This window comes from Symphodus melops (assembly GCF_947650265.1).
Source record: "Symphodus melops genome assembly, chromosome: 2".
NCBI classification, from domain to species: domain Eukaryota; kingdom Metazoa; phylum Chordata; class Actinopteri; order Labriformes; family Labridae; genus Symphodus; species Symphodus melops.
The window spans coordinates 1,587,029-1,606,766 of record NC_136692.1 but is presented as its reverse complement, the minus strand read 5'-3'; the positions used below and the strand labels follow the sequence as shown (position 1 = coordinate 1,606,766).

Genomic DNA, 19,738 nt, shown 5'->3' with positions numbered 1-19,738 from the left:
AAACTGAGCTCAGAGAATAAAGTCTGAAATATTACCTGTGACTTCCAGGTAGACCCAATGTCTATCTGAATATCTGCTCATGTTTCTCTGAAACCAGTATACACCCTCGTCTGTCAGTCTCACGTCTGTGATGGTCAGAGTACAGTTGTTCCTCACACAGGTACTCTGCACACGGCCTGAATACTGGAGGTCTTCTTTCACATCTACATCATATTTAGGACGGTTAGTAGACCAAAATGTTTCCTGTGTGTTAACTTCCTGGTTTATTCCCTCTGGGGGTATCATGGTGCAGTTCATCATCACAGTCGATCCTTTATTGGCACAGATCTTATGAGGAGAGCACGTCACGCCCCAGAGATCCTGAACCGCTGTGACACAGAGCACATCAGGAACAACCATCAACATTCAGAACTTTAAGAAGAACAAATAAAACCTCAACATATCTCAACGTCTAAAAATCATCTGATCATGATTCTATCAGACTGTAATCACTTTAAAGACTCAAAAATATATAAAGACTTTTTTAAATGGGTGTGTATGTGACTTCCTGTACTTCTAGTGGACACTGGAGGAACTGAAGGTTGTTGTTTAGCATTTACTTCATCCTCTTGCACTACTCACCACTGCACTATTATCTTATTTAGTCTCGTACATATTAGTCTTTAATTACTTCTTTATATTTTTAGTGAATTCTTCATATTTAATGTTTATATTTGTACAAAGAGAGCACAGTCTACTGAGTGTGTGTGTGTGTGTGTGTGTGTGTTTGTGTGTGGGTGGTCAGAGTGGAGGCAGCTGATTGGATAAGATCTCCCTCTTAAAGCAGGAAGTAGCAGGGTTTGATGGTAGAAGATATGGCGCCCCTCTTACAGATCAACTTGTCCATCATGTGTTGGATTGGAACAGACACATTGATGCACTTCTTCACTTTTAGTCGTGTACCGTGCATTCACACTTCCTGTTTGATGTTTTGTCCCTGCATTATTTAGTCTATGTGAGTCTCCCTGCAACCACATTTAAGTCCAGCTCCAAATCAAGTCACCTGAAGCTGATCCACTTTTCACACAGGTGAGCTTCAGTGTGCATGAATCCCTCCCACACTTCCTCTTTTTAGTCCCAAAGTGAGTGAAAGTGTGGATGTGAAGTACCTGACACAGAGAGGAGGACGAGGACGATGAAGAGACTGGCTGCTCGGATCAAACTCATGGCTGCTCCTCTCCTCTCTCGCTGGGACTTTACGGACGATCAAACATGTTAGCAGGTGGAAGAAGAAGAAGAAGAAGAAGACAGCAGCACTCAAACATTTGTTGAAGTGGATTCTGTGTAGGAGCGTCTCAGCTGGCACAAGAAGTCATGGAGCGTACACGCTGCTCGCCTTTATCCAAACAGCTACTGAGAGTCCTGGACATGCATACATAAACAATCTGAGCTAACAGAAGCCCGTCTCCTGCTGTAGTTCACTCGTCTACTCTTTCCTAGAACTAAGAGGGCTTTCTTTCTACCAACCACTGTTAGATGGAGCTCATGATCAAACTATCTTAGCTGATCTCTCAGAGGCAAAGGCCCCTAACCAATGCATGCACTTATGATTATATGATGCATGGATTAAATGATAAAAGGATTAAACAAAATAAATGCATCATTATTGCTGATAAGTCAACACAGCCATGAAGCGTTTTAATGATGATCAACAGCGACCACTTCCTTCTTCCTTTTAGACATCAGGGATTTCTGATGTTTGTCAACAGGCTGGCCAGTAGGGGGCGTCCAAGAGCTAACAAACTGTAAACCATAGCAGGGGCTCAACATGTCCAACTATTGCAATGAGTGTAGGAAAGCTCCCTAAGAGGCCCCGTGTGACTGTGAAGTGGCACAATATTCCTGTGAAAGTGAAGTTTGTGAAAGTCCCCTGTGCTGTGAGTTCAGAGTCCAGAATCGAAAAAATAAACAGTTTAGCAGATAAGATAAGACAAGTTCATCTGCCAGAACAGATGAACTTATTCAGAAGTTCATCTGTTCTGGCACATTTTTAGCTCCATAGGTTTCTCCATGTCGAGGCTTTTACTTAGAAACAGCCAGAGGAAATACAATTCAGTTTAGCTGCAGGATTTCATGAGAGAACAACGATACTGAGAAATCAATCGGTAGGAAATAGAATTGAACCAAAATCCAAATGAGAGAAACTCAGTTACATACACACACACACACACACACACACACACACACACACACACACACACACACACACACACAGTGTATTAAGCTAGAGTAGAGAGTGAGATGAAGAGCTGAGTGTAAATCCTGGTTGTTCAGAGTGTAAACATGATCAGCTGTACTCACCAGTGTTTGCAGAGACTCTGCTGTGTCGTTGACAAAGATCAGATGAAATCACTTTAATTTGTTTGAAGACAAACGGAGACCTTTCTGGACGGCTGTGTGGTCGACACACTGACAGACTTATCTCTCCTCCCTCAGCTGTAGCTCTGCCTCTGCTTACTCGCCTGTGACTGTCATGTGGTATATGGTGTCATATTACATCACATGTCTGTTTTTAGCTGTTACCTGAGTTACATTATCACAGTGAATATTAATTTTATATCAAAGCAGAGAGGCAATGAGACAGAAGATAACCCAGCATTAGTGTTAATGTGTCTCACTGGTTGGGTTATTTACTCACGTTGGATTTTTCTGCCCTCACTGACGGCCTTCCTGTGTACGACCTACGAACGTTTGAGTAAAGAACTTCTGTTTTTTGTGTCCTTACCTCTGACGAGGACTTTGTGACGTGGTGCAGTGCCAACCATCTGCAGCTAAACACCTCCAAGACCAAGGAGATGGTGGTGGACTTCCGAAGGAACAAACCACATCTAGAACCTGTTTCCATCGGGGGGGGTCGACGTGGAGGTGGTCAGGACCTACGGGTATCTCGGGCTGCAGCTGGATGACAAGCTGGACTGGTCACCTAACATGGACACTACCTGCAGGAAGGGACAGAGTCGTCTGTACTTCCTGAGAAGGCTGGGGTCCTTCAACATCTGCAAAAAGCTGCTGCAGATGTTCTACCAGTCTGTGGTGTCCAGCGTCCTCTTCTACGCAGTGGTGTGCTGGGGAGGAAGCTGCAAGAAGAGGGACGCAGCACGCCTGGACTGACTGGTGAGGAGGGCTGGCTCTGTGGTGGGTACAGAGCTGGACTCACTGGTGACATTGGTAGAGAGGAGGACTCTGGACAAAATGCTCTCCATCATGGACAACACACACCACCCTCTGCACAGCACCTTCACCGGTCAGAGGAGCATGTTCAGTGACAGACTGCTGTCACAGTCGTGCTCCACGGACAGACTCAAGAACTCTTTTGTCCCCCTATAGGCCATAAGACTGTACAACACTTCACTGTCACGGCAGGGAAGAAGCACACAGTGAACCCTGGACTCATTTTTCACTTTTTTCTCATTCCTCATCTGCACTGCTGACCTCAGAGTCAGCCTCCAGTTGGACACTTTAATACATTTTGATAGTCACCTTACTGAGCACTGGTCACTTTAATGATAATCACCCTAATCATGTCTGGTTTCATCCTACTGTTGTGTTATGCTACATCTGTAATGGTTGACATGATCACCCTAACTAGGTCAAGTTTCACTCTATAGTCTTTGACACTTAATGCTAATCTGCTCCTCAATAGTTGGGTACTTTAATGACAATCACCCTAATCACTCCTCGTTTCACCTTATTGTTTTGGACACTTAATGCTAATCACTGCTCCTTTATGTTGCTGAGCACTTTAATAGCCCAGTCTGCATCCCTGCATTGACTGTTTAATGACTGTACTCACACCTCTGGCACTACCTCAAACACCTCTGTACATGCACATGTAACTAGTTCTAGAAGGTCAGCACTTTGTTTCTAAGGCTCTTTAACTGTTTACAGGTTTCTTTTAATCAGCACACATGTTTTTCTCTCCTTCACAGGTTATGTACATTATGCTATATAAGTTTAAGTCTAATGCTAATGCTAACTGCACAGGTTTAACTTGCAATTATGTTGACTCTTAGTCACATAGGGGCTGCTAAATCTTGTTTGGGGATTATGGTATAGAGAGGGGAGGGGGGACAGCGGGTGTGTATTGTAACTAACGTCTATCATCTATCTATCTATCTATCTATCTATCTATCTATCTATCTATCTATCTATCTATCTATCTATCTATCTATCTATCTATCTATCTATCTATCTATCTATCTATCTATCTATCTATCTATCAGTTCAATCATGTGAATGTTGATGAGGCTTTTAAACAGATGGTTTCTCCTCCAGATGATGTTGTATGATCACTGATGGCCATATTGGTTATTATGCTCATGTTCATGGCAAGGTGTTTGGTTGTGCTGTTCAGCCTAATTCATGTAAGTCCAATGTTTAATGTTTTAAAACGAAATGAATACAACAGTTGCATATTATGTGCAATGGTGTAATATGTGATGATCTCTGTTATATTGTATGGTCACATTTAAGAGTTATTACTATTCGCTTATCATGCAATTGTTTGTATCATTGTATGGCTCCTTCATCTCTGTCATTAAAGAAATAATTCGACATTGAGGAGTGTTTGTTCAGAGAGTAGTTCTTTTTGGAACGAGACGGAGAGACGATAGCTGCACGCAAGTTTTTCATCTGAAAAAGAAGTTGTTTTTTGATTTGCTGTGTTCCCGGATATTATTCCCTTGCTACGTGTTCCAAAGAGCCCTTTTCATTTAACTAAACCCTTGGTGAGTCAAACTTAAGAATTCATAGTAATTTGTTCAAGAGAAAGAAATGCTAAAGGTAGCCATCGCTAGTTAGCGCATTAGGGCGTGAGTGGATTGTTAGTGGCTTTGATGTATGTGACTGTGTGGCAGAGGGTGAGCTGCGGTATGTGTCAAAGCTGGGATTTTGGCAGTGGACTTAGCATTGCTAGGTTACCTTATGTTGTATGTTGTAACATATTAAAGTGGCATTGATCACAGAAAAAAATTGATTGATTTCGGGACCAAAAAGTGGGTGAATGGGGGAAAAAGCTTGAGATTAAATGCGAGGATAAACTGAACTCTGGGAAGTTAAAAGGACACAATGTGACACGACCGTCTGCATGTGTAACACCAGTTGTTGAATGCGTCTTACTTTGATGTAGAATCAAACGAATCCACCTTGGGGGTACAATTCTGCGGTCCAGAAATGCCTTGACAATTCAGGTCTGAGTCGGTTCTACTGTGCAATTGGGTTGCGTCTTGAGTGTCCAACGGCCTCCCGGAGAGCTCTGAGATTTATCCAAAAATATTTCTGTTGATGAACGATCATTAACCTCCTGCTAACTGAAATGGCCAATTCAGTTAGTTCAGATAACGAGATCGTTTAAGAGTCAATGGTGGAAAAAAAGAATAATTCCAAAAATGATGAATAACGATTTAATTAAGGCACAGGCCTTAACAGGAGTTTCTCCAAACTTCAACTGTGCGGCTGATTATATTGAATAAAAAGAAGCAAAAAACGTCACTTAATAAAATACAAAAGTTGGATAAAATCAAAGTTGAAAAGTAGCGCGCTAAGAGTTGAAAGATTCCGTCTTGACGAACGGAGTTGAACGAAGAACAAGAGCTAAAACAAACGAGAAGAGAGCGAATTGGGCGCGCCGCTAACTTTAAAAGGGGTCAGATTGTTAACGCCCCTCTTGATGACGTAGACGCTTGAACGGAGGGGTTGTATCCACTTTTTACTGATTAATAAAATAGCAATCATTTAAAATGTATCGCACTACACCATACTCAAGATTTAATCAAGCCTTTATACTGAAGTAACAATGCATTGTGATAACCTTTTAATAAAAACCAAACATGAATGATCGAATTCCAGCTTTATGTGGAACGCCAGCTTTACTCTGATAGTTTAAGTCAAAAAATGAAACAACACATAACATCAAACACATCGATGGATTTTTAGAAAATGGAAAAAGAGTAATATCTAGATATATAATTTTGGATGATAATCTAATTATTGAGAATAACTAGCCATGTGAAGTACTTAAAGTACCTTCTACGTTTCAACCTCTGGGGGGCAGTAGTGCTCCATGCAAGTTTTAAACAAGAGCAGGGATCTTCGCGGTACATTGTCGTATCGGAATCCTGGTTGGATGAAAGTGTTAGTCTCAATGTCCTAAGAAAGTTTATCCACCTGAAAATTCAAATAAACATTTGTTAGTATGCAAACTGAACATGGAGGTATTCTTTCTCTTCAGCCCACAGCTGGGGTCATGAAGTCCATTAGGCACATTCCAGCAGAGGCCAGATGGGTACCTGGTTGTCATGTAAATCAGGTACCTCAGGATGTAGATCTAGCTGTCTCGGGGTTGTATTTCAGGGGTGTTTTCTGATTAGAAAACGTGTATTGAAATTCTTCAATCCTCCTGCGTCTTGCGACCCCCCTTTGAGATCAGTTTGGTGTCAGAGTCATTAACATTGGAATGTCTGTAGGGAGTGTAGAGGGAGAGAGAGAGGTCCTCTGATGAATCTGATGAGATAGGTATATTCTACAAGACAGGACACCAAAAAATACAAAAAATAAAGGAAAGTGACAAGACATAATTGTTGAATGTTTTACAAGAGAATAAATATTCCACATTGTATTTTTTCCTTCCAAATGATTCAGTGTCTGTGTTTTGTTCCTCGGTGTCTGTCCGGTATGCATTTTCTCCTGGGCGAATCTAACTTCTGATGCACCGGTCCAAACTGCTATTCCTCTCATTGGCATTTATAGAGGTTTGATTGAAGCTATACATTTATGTATCTGTGCTCAGTATCCACAAACAGGATCTTGGGTTACAAATAGTATTCATCAGTAATGTTTTTAACAGGCAACGTGTCATTTAATCCTTGTGAGAGGCATCACAACCCAAATATCGTCCAACAATGAAGACTGCACTGAATGGCCTTGTATGTGTGTCTGGGCTGTAAGATCACAACTGTGTTGTTCTCAGGCCGCAGCCCTGAGATACTCCAAACTGAAAGAGATTGACCCGAGCGACAATCGAGCCGGAGAAACAGGAGTGAAGCTGCTGTCTGCTGGACTGGACGATCCACTCTGGAGACTCTTGAGTCTTACTGAGCTAAGTACATTCCTACATGTTCTAGATATTGCCCACTTTAACGCCAACTTTTTAACTTTTATTGAAGGTTGCCTAAAAGGACACTCAAGGTCACCGTAGACTCTACCTATGATTATCTGTTAGTCAAGTGATTATGAATTATCTTAGAGGATTCATTGAGTTTTACATTAACTAGACTCAGTTATAAGAGAGCCAACATGAAACATGTATTACTAGCTAAGAAGTATTGACCTTTTATTGTTGTTGTGAAGTTTCATATTTTGTATTTAACTATTTCTTAATGTTTTTTGTGATGGAGATCAGCTTGAAGAGCTGCAATTTATCCTCACCTCTGGTGTGTCCTTTTAATGGCAAAATGGTGAGAAGCTCTTCTTTGGCGCTCATGTCTTCCAAAACCCTCCTGATGAAAACACCCAATTGTGCCACATCCACCTTATGAGTCGTCTCGTCAAATTGGAGGGAAAAGCACTTACGCGTCGATACCCTTCGCCAGTTGCTCGTCCACATCCACAGCCATTCCCTGACATCGCCTTGTGGTATTGTTGCAGGAGAGTTGTACTTCTTTAATGGCCTTCACAATCTCTGTTTTATTTTTAAAGTAATCAAAAAGGCTATCCGCTGCCTCCAGACAAGCTGCCTTAAAATATCACCATCTTTGAAAAGCTTCTTGTGTTTAGCAAGGACGTGACTGACGTGATACGAAGCAATAGTTGCAGCCTTACCCTGGGTCTTTGGTTTGGTGAAGATTGACTGCTGAGCTACATGCTGTGCTTTCATATCCCGCACTTTTGTAGAGTGTTAAAGGGTTTTTGAAGGGTAATCCCACTCGTAGCTCCCGTGGACCGTTTTGAAATGCCGCTCCAGATTTCCTTTCTTTGGCAATGGCACGGTTGCATTGCAGATCAAACAAACGAGCTTAGAATGGAAATAAATGAAAAAATAATCTTCCTCCCATTCAGGGTGAAAATGGTAAGTTTTGGCTTGTTTCACTTCAGTCATGTTAAGTTTGGGAATCACTCTGATCGCTATTTACTGTTGACAGCTGTCAACTTCCTGTCATACATATCTCGCTCTGTAGCAAATCATCGCAACGCAGTCGGCGCGAAGAAGTCCACGTCATTACACGGGAGATGCGCGGCTGAGCGCTCAGTTCCTCCTCGGACACTCCTCACGATGTCGCACCAGCTGTGATTGCGCAATATTTACGTTGACTCGCGGTCGACTTGGACTCAGTTTGCGGTCAACCAGTAGACAGCGATCGACTGGTTGGGCACTACTGGTTTATACACAGTAATTGAAACCTTAAATCCATATAGGGATTCTTGCGATGAAAATTCATCTTGTCGTTGGGAGATTTTTTTTTTGTTTAAGCAAGCAGATATGAAGTTATGATGTCTGTTGTCTACTAGGATTCTGTTGTACCACTTTAAATAGGTACCAAGACCCTATGTGGGCCAGTAGCCTTTTGGATCAGACCACACAGCTCTGCAAGGAATTTATGCTGGTCTGACGACACACCTCTCCTTAGAGGAGATTGCCAACCAAAAGAAATATTCAATTAGCATTTGTGAGGAGGACTTAAAGGAGGTAGGTGATGAAGTCAACCCCTCTAGCCAAGATCACCCCCAACAAAGACAGAATATATGTAGAAGACAGACATCAGACAGGGGCCAAGGCTCCCTGTGGATCAGACGATCTACCCGTCAGGTTGGAGTTGGTAGTTCTATCCATCTCCCTTTACAGGTCGACAGTCTGAACAAATTCACCCTCTGTACATGTGAAGAAAAATTAATGGAGTCGATTGAGTGTAAAACTCATCAACATAGCATGCAAGAGGGCAAGAAGTTCACACAGATGGCTTGGGTGAACCGCCTACGTCTTGAGCCTGGGAAACACAATAGTGACATAGCACTTGAAGGTATTGAATTGCCTCGTGCTATGAAAAAGTCAAAGAGACCACCCGACCACCCTTCCAGTGGGTGTAGCCACTGCACTCTGATATCTCTTCTTTAATGCGTGTTCACAGGTCCTGCCTGTGCCTGTGCATGCCTTGAGATGTGAGAAGCATGTCTTTACAAAAACAGTGTTAACCACAATTTGAACATCGGTGATTAATAAAGTTTATAAAATAAAATCCTTCTGAGATCCTGCAAGAGTACATTTACATACACACAAGCATCTTTTTCTTTTTGTCAGAGTGGTGGTTCGTCTCTTAAACTCCGCCTGTTTGCACCACAGACACAATGAGTAACCTCTCCTCTGCTGCAGCTTCTAAATAAAAATGTTTCGTTGGCTGCATTCTCAAGTTTTATCTCAACTTCTATCTGGTTTTGTTATAATCCTGCAATGATCTTGTAATTACATGAAGTTTCATGAAAGATTCTTGATATTATTATCCTTAATAAGCCAACACTATTGTATCATAGATTCCTTTTAAAAATAACATCATTACTGGATGTCAGTCTGTAACTTCCTGCATATCAATGATGTGAAGAGGAAGGAAGACAAACTTTAACAGCTCGACTCGTGCTGCCGGATGACCACAGAGGAACATTTGCTGTAGAGACGACATCTCCTCCCTGTTGTAAGTATTCAGTGATATGACTGATATTTATTGAAACATGTACAGACCTTGTGTTGATGTGTTTAATTTTCTCTGAAATCACACAGGGATGAGAGGAGCAGCTATGAGTTTGAAAGCAGCAGTGAGTGGATTGGTTGTCTTCCTTCTCTCTGTGTCAGGTACTGTATATCCTCATTCAAACTTTCATCACTGAACCTTTTTTTATATAAGGCTTCAATAGTTTTCAAAATGATTAAAAAAGAAAAGATGACTTTAATGTTCATGTTTTTTAGAGTGAGTGTTAGATATGATGCAAACTGTGAAAGTTTGCTTCTGTCTCTTTCTATAATTAGATTGTTTTGTCTCTCCACCTTTCTAACTCTCAGGATGTGTTTTTAATGTTTTCACACATTCAGCATCTGTCCGCATCATTTTATCATTTTTCACAAACAGTGAAGATGTTTGGAATATTTCACAGTAAGAAAAGTTCTGAGAGATTAGAGCTGCAGCATTCAGTAACTTTCAGCTCTCAGAGTCTTTATGAGAGAACAAAATAACACCTTCAGAAAAAAGGAAGCAGAATTTGCAGATGCATCAACTTCGTAGTGACATCATGTATGTATGATGTTTCTGTTCTATTTTTGGTGAACAGGTAACAGTCCTGTGAATTCAGGCTCACACGTAATCTTCAGTTCTCTTCTAACCTGACCACAAGTTAAACAGACAGGAAACAAAGACAACAACACTTCAGATACGCCCACAACACTGCATTTACATTCACTTACCTACAATCAGTTCCTCGTCTGTATGCAAACACTTTGTCTTTACAAAGAAACATTTTAAAACAACAAATGTCTTAGTGTTGTTCATCTTTACAGGAGAGATACATTCCTTCTAAAATCAGTAATTATGTTCTTTGTGTATTTAAATCAGTGAGTTATCAGAGCACCAGTCCTAAATGTGATCCACCTCAGCTTTGCATCATCTGCAGGTTTAATTTATTCACAGTTATCCTGATGACTTGTACTGTCATATAGACAAAGTGAACATCAGAGGGGAGAGGATGCATCCTTTTGGTACCTTAGAGGATGGTAACAAGTTGTTTCCTTTCAGAAAGGAAGTGATGTGTCCACCTCACGACGGTGTGCTTAACTCCCATAATGCTCAGCGTCACAGCCAATAGTTCTGCTCGAACAGTGTTAAAGACAAGTGTTCAGGACACTTTACAAAAAACAGGTAAAAGACCTCACTCATTATCTACAGAGACCCAACATCAATCCAGCATGAGCACGAAGCAACATTTATCAAAGTGACAGTGGAGAGGACAAAGTACACATGAATTCCCTTTCTAACACTTCTTGCTAAACGCTGTTTGAGGTGCACTGGCTGACTTCAAAGTTCCTGAGTTCACTCAGCAGGAAGAGTCTCTGTTGTGTGTTTTTTAAACCGCCTGTTCTGTGGTTCATGTTTGACCGGATTGTGTTTCCTGATCTGTGTTTCAGTGGTGAGGGGAGAGGAGACCTGGGGAGTGACTCACTCTTCTGCTCAGATCTGTGCCGTCAAAGGGTCAACAGTGGAGATACCCTGCACCTACACATACCCATCAACAATAAGACAACAAACTACTGTAGTTCAAAGAAGATTCTGGTTCACTAAAGAGAGCAATGATGGACCTGAAGATATGAGCTCAGACCCAGACTACTCAGGTCGTGTTCAGTATCTTTTTAATGAGGGCGTCTGCACTCTGAGAATCACAGACCTGAGAGAGAGCGACTCGACTGTTTACAAGTTCAGGTTCACAACAAACCAACCAGGAGGAAGATTTACTGGTAAAGGAGTCACTTTGTCCGTCACAGGTAACTGTATTAGAGTATCTGTGATTTGTTCTAAATATTTATATAATACATACTGTTTATGTCTGTATATGAGTTATTTAGTAGTAAAGTTTGAAATATTGTCCTGGTTCTTCACCTGTTCAGACCTTCAGGTTCAGGTGGAGAGAGTCTCAACAGAGGCAGAGCTGAAGTGTTACAGCAGCTGTAAAGAGGCTGATAATCCTTCATATGTCTGGTACAGAAACGAACACAAACTGACTGAAGAGACGTCTTCTCTTCACGTTTCTGTTTTTGATCATAAGTATTCCTGCTCTCTTCCGGGATTTGAAGGTTACCGCTCTCCTGAAGTCTGTAAGTTTGTCATTCTTTCAAATATTAAACATTTACTTCACCGGTTTATATTAAATGTTTAGTGCTGAGATAAGACAAGATCGTTTATAGAGTCAGAAACCTGAGAGTGAGTGGGTAATGACATGTAGAAAAGGAGCCACAGCTTGGACTTGAAGCTTGGCTGTCCGTCCTCAAGGACTTGAGCCTTTGTGTATGGTGCTTATATGCTCTAACCGCTAGGCCACCGGCATCCCATTCTGTCTCTTCTGACTCTGATTCCCCTGTTAAATCAGACATTTTGATTTACCTTCAACGACCACTAACAGCTTGCTGGTCAGTTAGTGTCGTCACAGTGAAGCATCGGTGAAAATTCATGTGAGATAGAGTTGTGATCTTTATTTGGACTTCACACTAGATGGACACACAATCCTCACTGTCCAATGATAAAGAACTAAATAAGTTTAACTAACAGAGAGCTGCACAGCAGGTTATGGAATCTTCTTTACTCACTTCCTGATTTCTGTGTGTTGCAGTGATTCGGGGCTGGAGAGTGACTCACTCTTCTGCTCAGATCTGTGCCGTCAAAGGATCAACAGTGGAGATACCCTGCACCTACACATACCCATCCACAATAAGACAACAAACTACTGTAGTTCAAAGAAGATTCTGGTTCACTAAAGAGAGCAATGATGGACCTGAAGATATGAGCTCAGACCCAGACTACTCAGGTCGTGTTCAGTATCTTTTTAATGAGGGCGTCTGCACTCTGAGAATCACAGACCTGAGAGAGAGCGACTCGACTGTTTACAAGTTCAGGTTCACAACAAACCAACCAGGAGGAAGATTTACTGGTGAAGGAGTCACTTTGTCCGTCACAGGTAACATTCTCATTTCAAGTATTTTCCTCACATCATCAGAGTTCAAACTACTGTGAGTCTTTTTGTGTATTTTAATGCTCTAACTTTCTTCACATGTTCAGACCTTCAGGTTCAAATGAAGAGAGTCGGGAACCAGGCAGAGCTGAAGTGTTACAGCAGCTGTAAAGTGGCTGATAATCCTTCATATGTCTGGTACAGAAACGGACAAACAATGACTCAAGAGGCGTCTTCTATTAGAGTCTCTGTTTCTAATAATAATAACAAGTATTCCTGCTCTGTTAAAGGACGAGAGGATTACCGCTCTCCTGAAGTGTGTAAGTTTACTCCACAGTGTTTGACTTTATTTTTTTACAACCTGTTAACTCTTCCTCATTTTAACCTTTTAAAGTTTGACCATACATTGATTTCCAATGAAATGAAAAGTTTGTAAATTTCTCCTCCAGATGCTCCAAAGCTTCCCTCTGTGTCAGTGAGTCCCTCTGCTGAGATAGACACTACTACAGACTCTTTGACAGATTCAAGTTAAAGGACCAGTGTGGGAGATTTAATCAGGACTTTTTAACTTTTGTTTCATCACTTTAAGAGTTTGTTTGTTAATGATTTCAAAGAAACAGTTTTTTTAATGTTTACACTTCACAAAGTTCACACTGCAGCTTCACATGTTTCTATCATGAACCAGAAGAGACAAAACAAACGGCAGCTTCAGAGTGACCTTCAGTATACTGAAGCTGGGTGGACACTTTGTGATGTCATCGAGGGAGGGGTGATCAACTGGTTGAAATCTGCAGCGTCAGCTCTTTATGTCTCTTAATTCTCCACATTGGTCATTTCAGTTATATTTGTATTCTTCTCTCCTCCAGATGCTCCAACAGTTTGTTCAGTGACTGTGAGTCCTGCTGCTGAAATCACAGAGAACAGTAGAGTGACTCTGACCTGTAGCTGTGATGGTTTCCCTCCACCTGAATACACCTGGTACAACCAGTACAATGTTAAACATCCCAGTAAAGCATCAGAGCTGGTCTTCAGTTCAGTTCAGTCCTCTGACTCTGGAAGGTATTACTGTACAGCTAAGAATGATCTGGGGTACAGTTCATCTGGATGGGCCGATGTTTCAGTGAAATGTGAGTGAAAAACATTTGATTTGAAAAGCAAACATTGATCTGATTTCTCATGTGTAGGTTTAATGTGCTGATCTGCTTCCTCGAGCTCTGTCTACTCCACACTCTCAGTCTGCAGCTAAAGCTCACTGAGCTCCTACAACTGATGATTAGCAGAGACATCTCGTCACTGTTTGCACATATTCAATGATGTGAATTCATTTATATGTTGAATATAGCTGGAGCAGAGCGTTAGATAAGAACATTATAGAGGTTAGCAGTGTGAGATGTTGTAGAGAATGGATTGTAGAGTAGTGGAAGTTGTTCGACCCACTTGTCCCACACTGTCTTAATAGGACAGTTATTTTCCCTCAAGAACATAAATGGTTCTGTTAAAAGCAGAGCAGAGAGTCAGTTAAGAACATTATTGAGGTTAGCAGTGTGAGATAATCTGTACCAACATTGTGGCGATCCGCCAGGAGAAAATACCTTTTCCCATCGGCTCCACCCCTGTGACGCGTTCCTCTATGGCCAATTAGCTCCTAGTAATAAAAGTGAGACGTACACACCAAGATGGGGCGTCCGTAAATCCCGGTTACCGGTGTTGTAGTCCGCGGCTGCCTCAGCCTGAGAGAAAAAAGTTCGTGTAAAGTCATTCCCAGAGTTTCGGGTTCATGCTCCTGGTTCTGCAATCGTGCCTCCTTTCTGGCTGGAACTAAGGGAAGGGAGAGTCGCTGAGGCGGGACAGATCCTTGGTTTCTGGAGGTAACTTCGACCTGTCGGAGTCCTTTCTGTTTCTTTATTTTGATTCGCTGGCCGTCACGCCGAAGATCGTATGTGGGTTAAGAAGAGCGAGAGCTCACTCGGGTTTTTTTTTGTTGTTATTAGGGAAGGTGCAGTCAAAGATTGACTCACTCACAAGAGAGCCCGCTCTTGTTTTTTTTTGTTGAACTAACATTTTGAAGAAACTGTGAAAAGACACTGACTGAGTTATTTTTGCTGGACTTGAGACATTGTTCCTTTAATACATTTCTGTTTATTCGCCATCTCATGTCTTTGTGTGAAATTCTTGTGTTTGTGTGTATTGTTGATTTTGCTAATATAGAGTTATGTCTAGTTCTACGAAATTAGAGGATAACTTTGTGGTGGTTAAAAAAAATATTTATATAGAACAAACTTGTTTGTTGTCGGTTGAGATACCGGCTGGCACCCCAACAAAAAAGACCCCTTAAAACCGCTACAACATGTCCCCACAGCACGTGATGTGAGTGAGCGTCAGAGACTAAATCAGCCTGATTCCATTCGACCTCATTCACCAAAACCTCCTAAAGGGAAGAGAGGAGAATAAAGCAGTGTAACATACTTGTTCTGGGGCCTGGTACAAATATGTATTCTTGGGGTCCTCCTTTAAAACCAAACAGATGAGCATGCTCGTTTGCACCAACCTGCACGGACACACACACACACACACACACACACACACACACACACACGCACACGCACACACAACCAATACAGATGATTTATGTCACCATGCAGAAAAACCCCATGTCATGTCATTCAAAGCAGCCTGTGATCAGCAGCACGGACAGCAGCCAGAGACACATTTATCCATGCTGAACTAACAACCAGAGGCAGCTGGTCTATAGAGGGGCCACAAGGGGGCAGCAGAGGGAGACTGTGACTGTAGCTGCTGGAACAGAGTCACTTAAAGGACTTATTCAGTTTCTATATATTCAAGCTGGCTCCTTCTTGTCCTCTTTTCTGTTCATTTGATGTGTCTCTAATTTTATTTCAGTTGTTTCATCTTGACAGTTCAAACATGTGAATGTTGATGAGGCTTTAAAACTGATGTTTTCTCCTCCAGATGCTCCAAAGCTTCCCTCTGTGTCAGTGAGTCCCTCTGCTGAGATAGTGGAGGGCAGGTCAGTGACTCTGACCTGTAGCTCTGATGCTAACCCAGCAGCTAAATACACCTGGTTCAAGAAGAACAACAATCATCCTCTCAGTAGAAGAGCTCAGCTCGTCTTCAGGTCCATCAAGTCCTCTGACTCTGGAGAGTTTTCCTGTAAAGCTGAGAACAAGCTGGGAGAGAAGACCTCGACATGGATCTCTATTGATGTGAAATGTGAGTGAAACAACAACTTTTAAAAGCAACATAAAGATGATTTCTATGACAGAGTATTTCACCTCTCATGTTCCTCAAATAGAAGACTTAAAATAAGTTAATCATTAATCTACAAGTGTAAATATTTCTCTGATATTTCTTATCATTATTGATTTTGTTAATCTTTCTTTTTGCTTATTTTTATGAATCATCAGATGCTCCAAAGCTTCCCTCTGTGTCAGTGAGCCCCTCTGCTGAGATAGTGGAGGGCAGGTCAGTGACTCTGACCTGTAGCTCTGATGCTAACCCAGCAGCTAAATACACCTGGTTCAAGAAGAACAACAATCATCCTCTCAGTAGAGGAGCTCAGCTCGTCTTCAGCTCCATCAAGTCCTCTGACTCTGGAGAGTTTTCCTGTAAAGCGAAGAACAAGCTGGGAGAGAAGACCTCGACATGGATCTCTATTGATGTGAAATGTGAGTGAAACAACAACTTTTAAAAACAACATAAAGATGATTTCCATGACAGAGTACTTCACCTCTCATGTTCCTCAAATAGACTTAAAATAAGTTAATCATTAAACTACAAGTGTAAATATTTCTCTGATATTTCTTATCATTATTGATTTTGTTAATCTTTCTTTTTGCTTATTTTTATGAATCATCAGATTCTCCAAAGCTTCCCTCTGTGTCAGTGAGTCCCTCTGCTGAGATAGTGGAGGGCAGGTCAGTGACTCTGACCTGTAGCTCTGATGCTAACCCAGCAGCTAAATACACCTGGTTCAAGAAGAACAACAATCATCCTCTCAGTAGAGGAGCTCAGCTCGTCTTCAGCTCCATCAAGTCCTCTGACTCTGGAGAGTTTTCCTGTAAAGCGAAGAACAAGCTGGGAGAGAAGACCTCGACATGGATCTCTATTGATGTGAAATGTGAGTGAAACAACAACTTTTAAAAACAACATAAAGATGATTTCCATGACAGAGTACTTCACCTCTCATGTTCCTCAAATAGACTTAAAATAAGTTAATCATTAAACTACAAGTGTAAATATTTCTCTGATATTTCTTATCATTATTGATTTTGTTAATCTTTCTTTTTGCTTATTTTTATGAATCATCAGATTCTCCAAAGCTTCCCTCTGTGTCAGTGAGTCCCTCTGCTGAGATAGTGGAGGGCAGGTCAGTGACTCTGACCTGTAGCTCTGATGCTAACCCAGCAGCTAATTACACCTGGTACAAGGAGGATGAACACTCACCAACAGCTTCAGGACAGAATTTTACCATCAATGAAACAAGACTTCAACACAGTGGGAATTATGTTTGTATCGCCGAGAACACAATAGGACGTCATAACTACACCGTACATCTGCTTGTTTTGGCAGGTGAGTTATTTACATTCATCTGCACACACACACACACACACACACACACACACACACACACACACACACACACACACACACACACACACACACACACACATTTTATTCAGTAGAACCATAAAAATCTAGTCGTTAAGTAAAGACTCTCACATATCTTTCTTTAATTCTCAGGGAACTCGACACTCATAATGAATATCACCAGGTGGACTCTGCTGCTCTTGATGTTGATTTCTCTGCTTCTCCTGACTCTGTGGACGAGGTAAAAACCATAAAGATTCATCTGTCATCTCAAAGTCATTCTACTTTCTTAATGACTTGCTTCATGTTCATTCTGGGATTTGTTGTTTTCTGACTTAATCCAGAAAGAAGAAAACTCTGAGCTCGACCACTGAACCAAATGAGCCTGCAGAGACGATCGAGGTGAGAGAGAGAGAGAGAGAGAGAGAGAGAGAGAGTGAGACCTGATGAAATATGTTTGTGATCAAATCTCATCGTCCTCCATCAGTTGGATGTTGTGTATGAGAACGTGTCAGCCATCCTTGCAGCACAGACAGAAGACAGAGAGGAGCAGGAACACATGCTGTGAAGTCCAGTCAGGTTAGCGCCTCCTGCACTGAATCAAACAGGCCCACTTCACAGTCACAGTCACAACTATAACTTTAGTCTGATGTGATTCCAGATGCAGTTGAAGCAGAGGCAGGACTCACAGTGGAGAGAGAGGCTGTGGAGGATGAGGGGGAAGTGGAAACATTGACCTTCAGCAGCAGGGAGTTAACAGCAGCACGGAGCAGAGAGTTTAAGAGATGGTTTTCTTTTATTTTGCAACTTGAAGGTGTTAAACATTCTTAATTATTAAATCATATGTGACTTACTGATTTATATATCATTGCTTTAATTACACAAGCTTTTTTAATACTGGAGTATAACTGGGGGTGACTGAATATGGCACCCTCAGAGTATTTCTCTGTTTGGTTTTATATTATACAATTACAATAAAAGCTTTCAAAACGTGTCCTTCTGACTCTGTTATTGACTGATTTTTCAAATGTTATAATCACTGTTTATTTGTATAACACATCTATTATGCAAACATGCACCCATTCCTTATGGGTGAAGCCTTGGCCTTGAAGAGAGGTCTTCAGGTGGTCCCCAACCTTCACTGGGTGTTTCGACCCTTTTCCACAACACCCTCCAGTTGGCGGGTCAGCAGTGACTGGCCAGGTCACTGCCCCTCTCCTCCAGGCTTCCAGCTTGTGTCCTCTGTTTTGTGCCAGAGCCAACACGAGGCTCTCTCTGCTGCTTCCCCCAGTCTACGAACAGCTGCTTTCCTCAAGTGGCCTCTCAGCGCAGATTGAGCTGGGAATCCTCGACATCCAATTTCCACCGTCAACAGCCATGTTGTCCACCCCTTATCCCGGCAGTCTTGGGCAAGTTGCTGGTATTTGGCTTTTTTCCTCTCTGCAGCTTCCTCACAGCCCTCCTCCCACGGCACTGTCAACTCCACCATGATGATCTTCTTCCCCTCTGGAGACCAAATGATGGTGTCAGGTCTTTGGGTGGTGGACAGGACTGCTTCTGGGAAGTGGAGTTTCCTCCCTAGGTCAACCACCATTTCCCATCTCTGGGCTGACTGCAGGAGATTCTGCCTGGCTTGGTTGTGGGAAGCCGTTCTATGGCCCTCTTTCACAAAAGCGATGGTGCTGAAGAGCGGTCTTGCTTTGGCTGGTTGCTTCTTCCTCCTCTCTTGCTCCAGGATGTCTGCGAGCACTGATAGCACCCTATTGTGACGCCACCTGTATCTCCCCTGTGTCAGTGCTGTCTTGCACCCTGACAGGATGTGTGCCATTGTTCTTTTTCCACCACACATCCTGCACAACTGGTCCTCCCTCATCCCCCACCTGTGCAAATTGACTGGGGTCGGAAAGGTATCGTACACTGCTCGGAGTAGAAAGGATATCCGGAAGGGCTCCAGCCGCCACATGTCACTCCATGTGATGGTTCTCTTGGGGAGGTTCCACCTTGTCCAGGCACCCTGAGTTGCGAGTTCGATGGATTTTGCTCTTCTCCCTTCTTCTTCAAGGTTTCGGACTTCATCCTGGATCAAGGATCTCCTTTCCCTAGGGGTTGACTTTGACCACTGCTGGAAGTGTGTGGTTCCTAGACCTTGTCTTCCAGTGCAAGGGTTACCGATGATGTCTTTGGTCCTGAGCAAACTTTCTGCCTGGTTGATCGCCGTGCTGGCGGCCCACTTACGGCCAGATCTTGTCCTGACTCCTGCTTCCCTGGTGAGTTGATCCTGAGAGTCTCTATATGTCAATGACAGTCTGCACTTGGCGACTTTGAACTCCTCAACCACTGATGACATTGGAAGCTGGAGCTGGCCTGATCTTACGTAGAGCTCCAAGGATGTATA

The 19,738-nt window shown here is 42.3% G+C and overlaps 2 protein-coding genes across 2 annotated transcripts in view; one reads left to right on the top strand and one right to left on the bottom strand.

The window, feature by feature from the left end:
• LOC306819975 (vascular cell adhesion protein 1-like) overlaps positions 1 to 19,738 on the bottom strand; it is a gene marked incomplete at its 3' end in the record, with an annotated part of 42,603 nt that overhangs the window by 4,030 nt on the left and 18,835 nt on the right. The gene's annotated exons all lie outside the window — the stretch shown is intronic.
• LOC306819937 (B-cell receptor CD22-like) lies at positions 9,804 to 16,881 on the top strand (the record flags this gene model as incomplete). The annotated part of the gene is made up of 9 exons (XM_079337564.1): positions 9,804 to 9,877; positions 11,201 to 11,554; positions 11,678 to 11,884; positions 12,397 to 12,741; positions 12,843 to 12,902; positions 13,602 to 13,862; positions 15,706 to 15,966; positions 16,161 to 16,421; positions 16,613 to 16,881. The coding sequence occupies exons 1-9, from the start codon at positions 9,808 to 9,810 to the stop codon at positions 16,879 to 16,881; spliced, it is 2,088 nt and encodes a 695-aa protein (XP_079193690.1). The 5' UTR covers positions 9,804 to 9,807.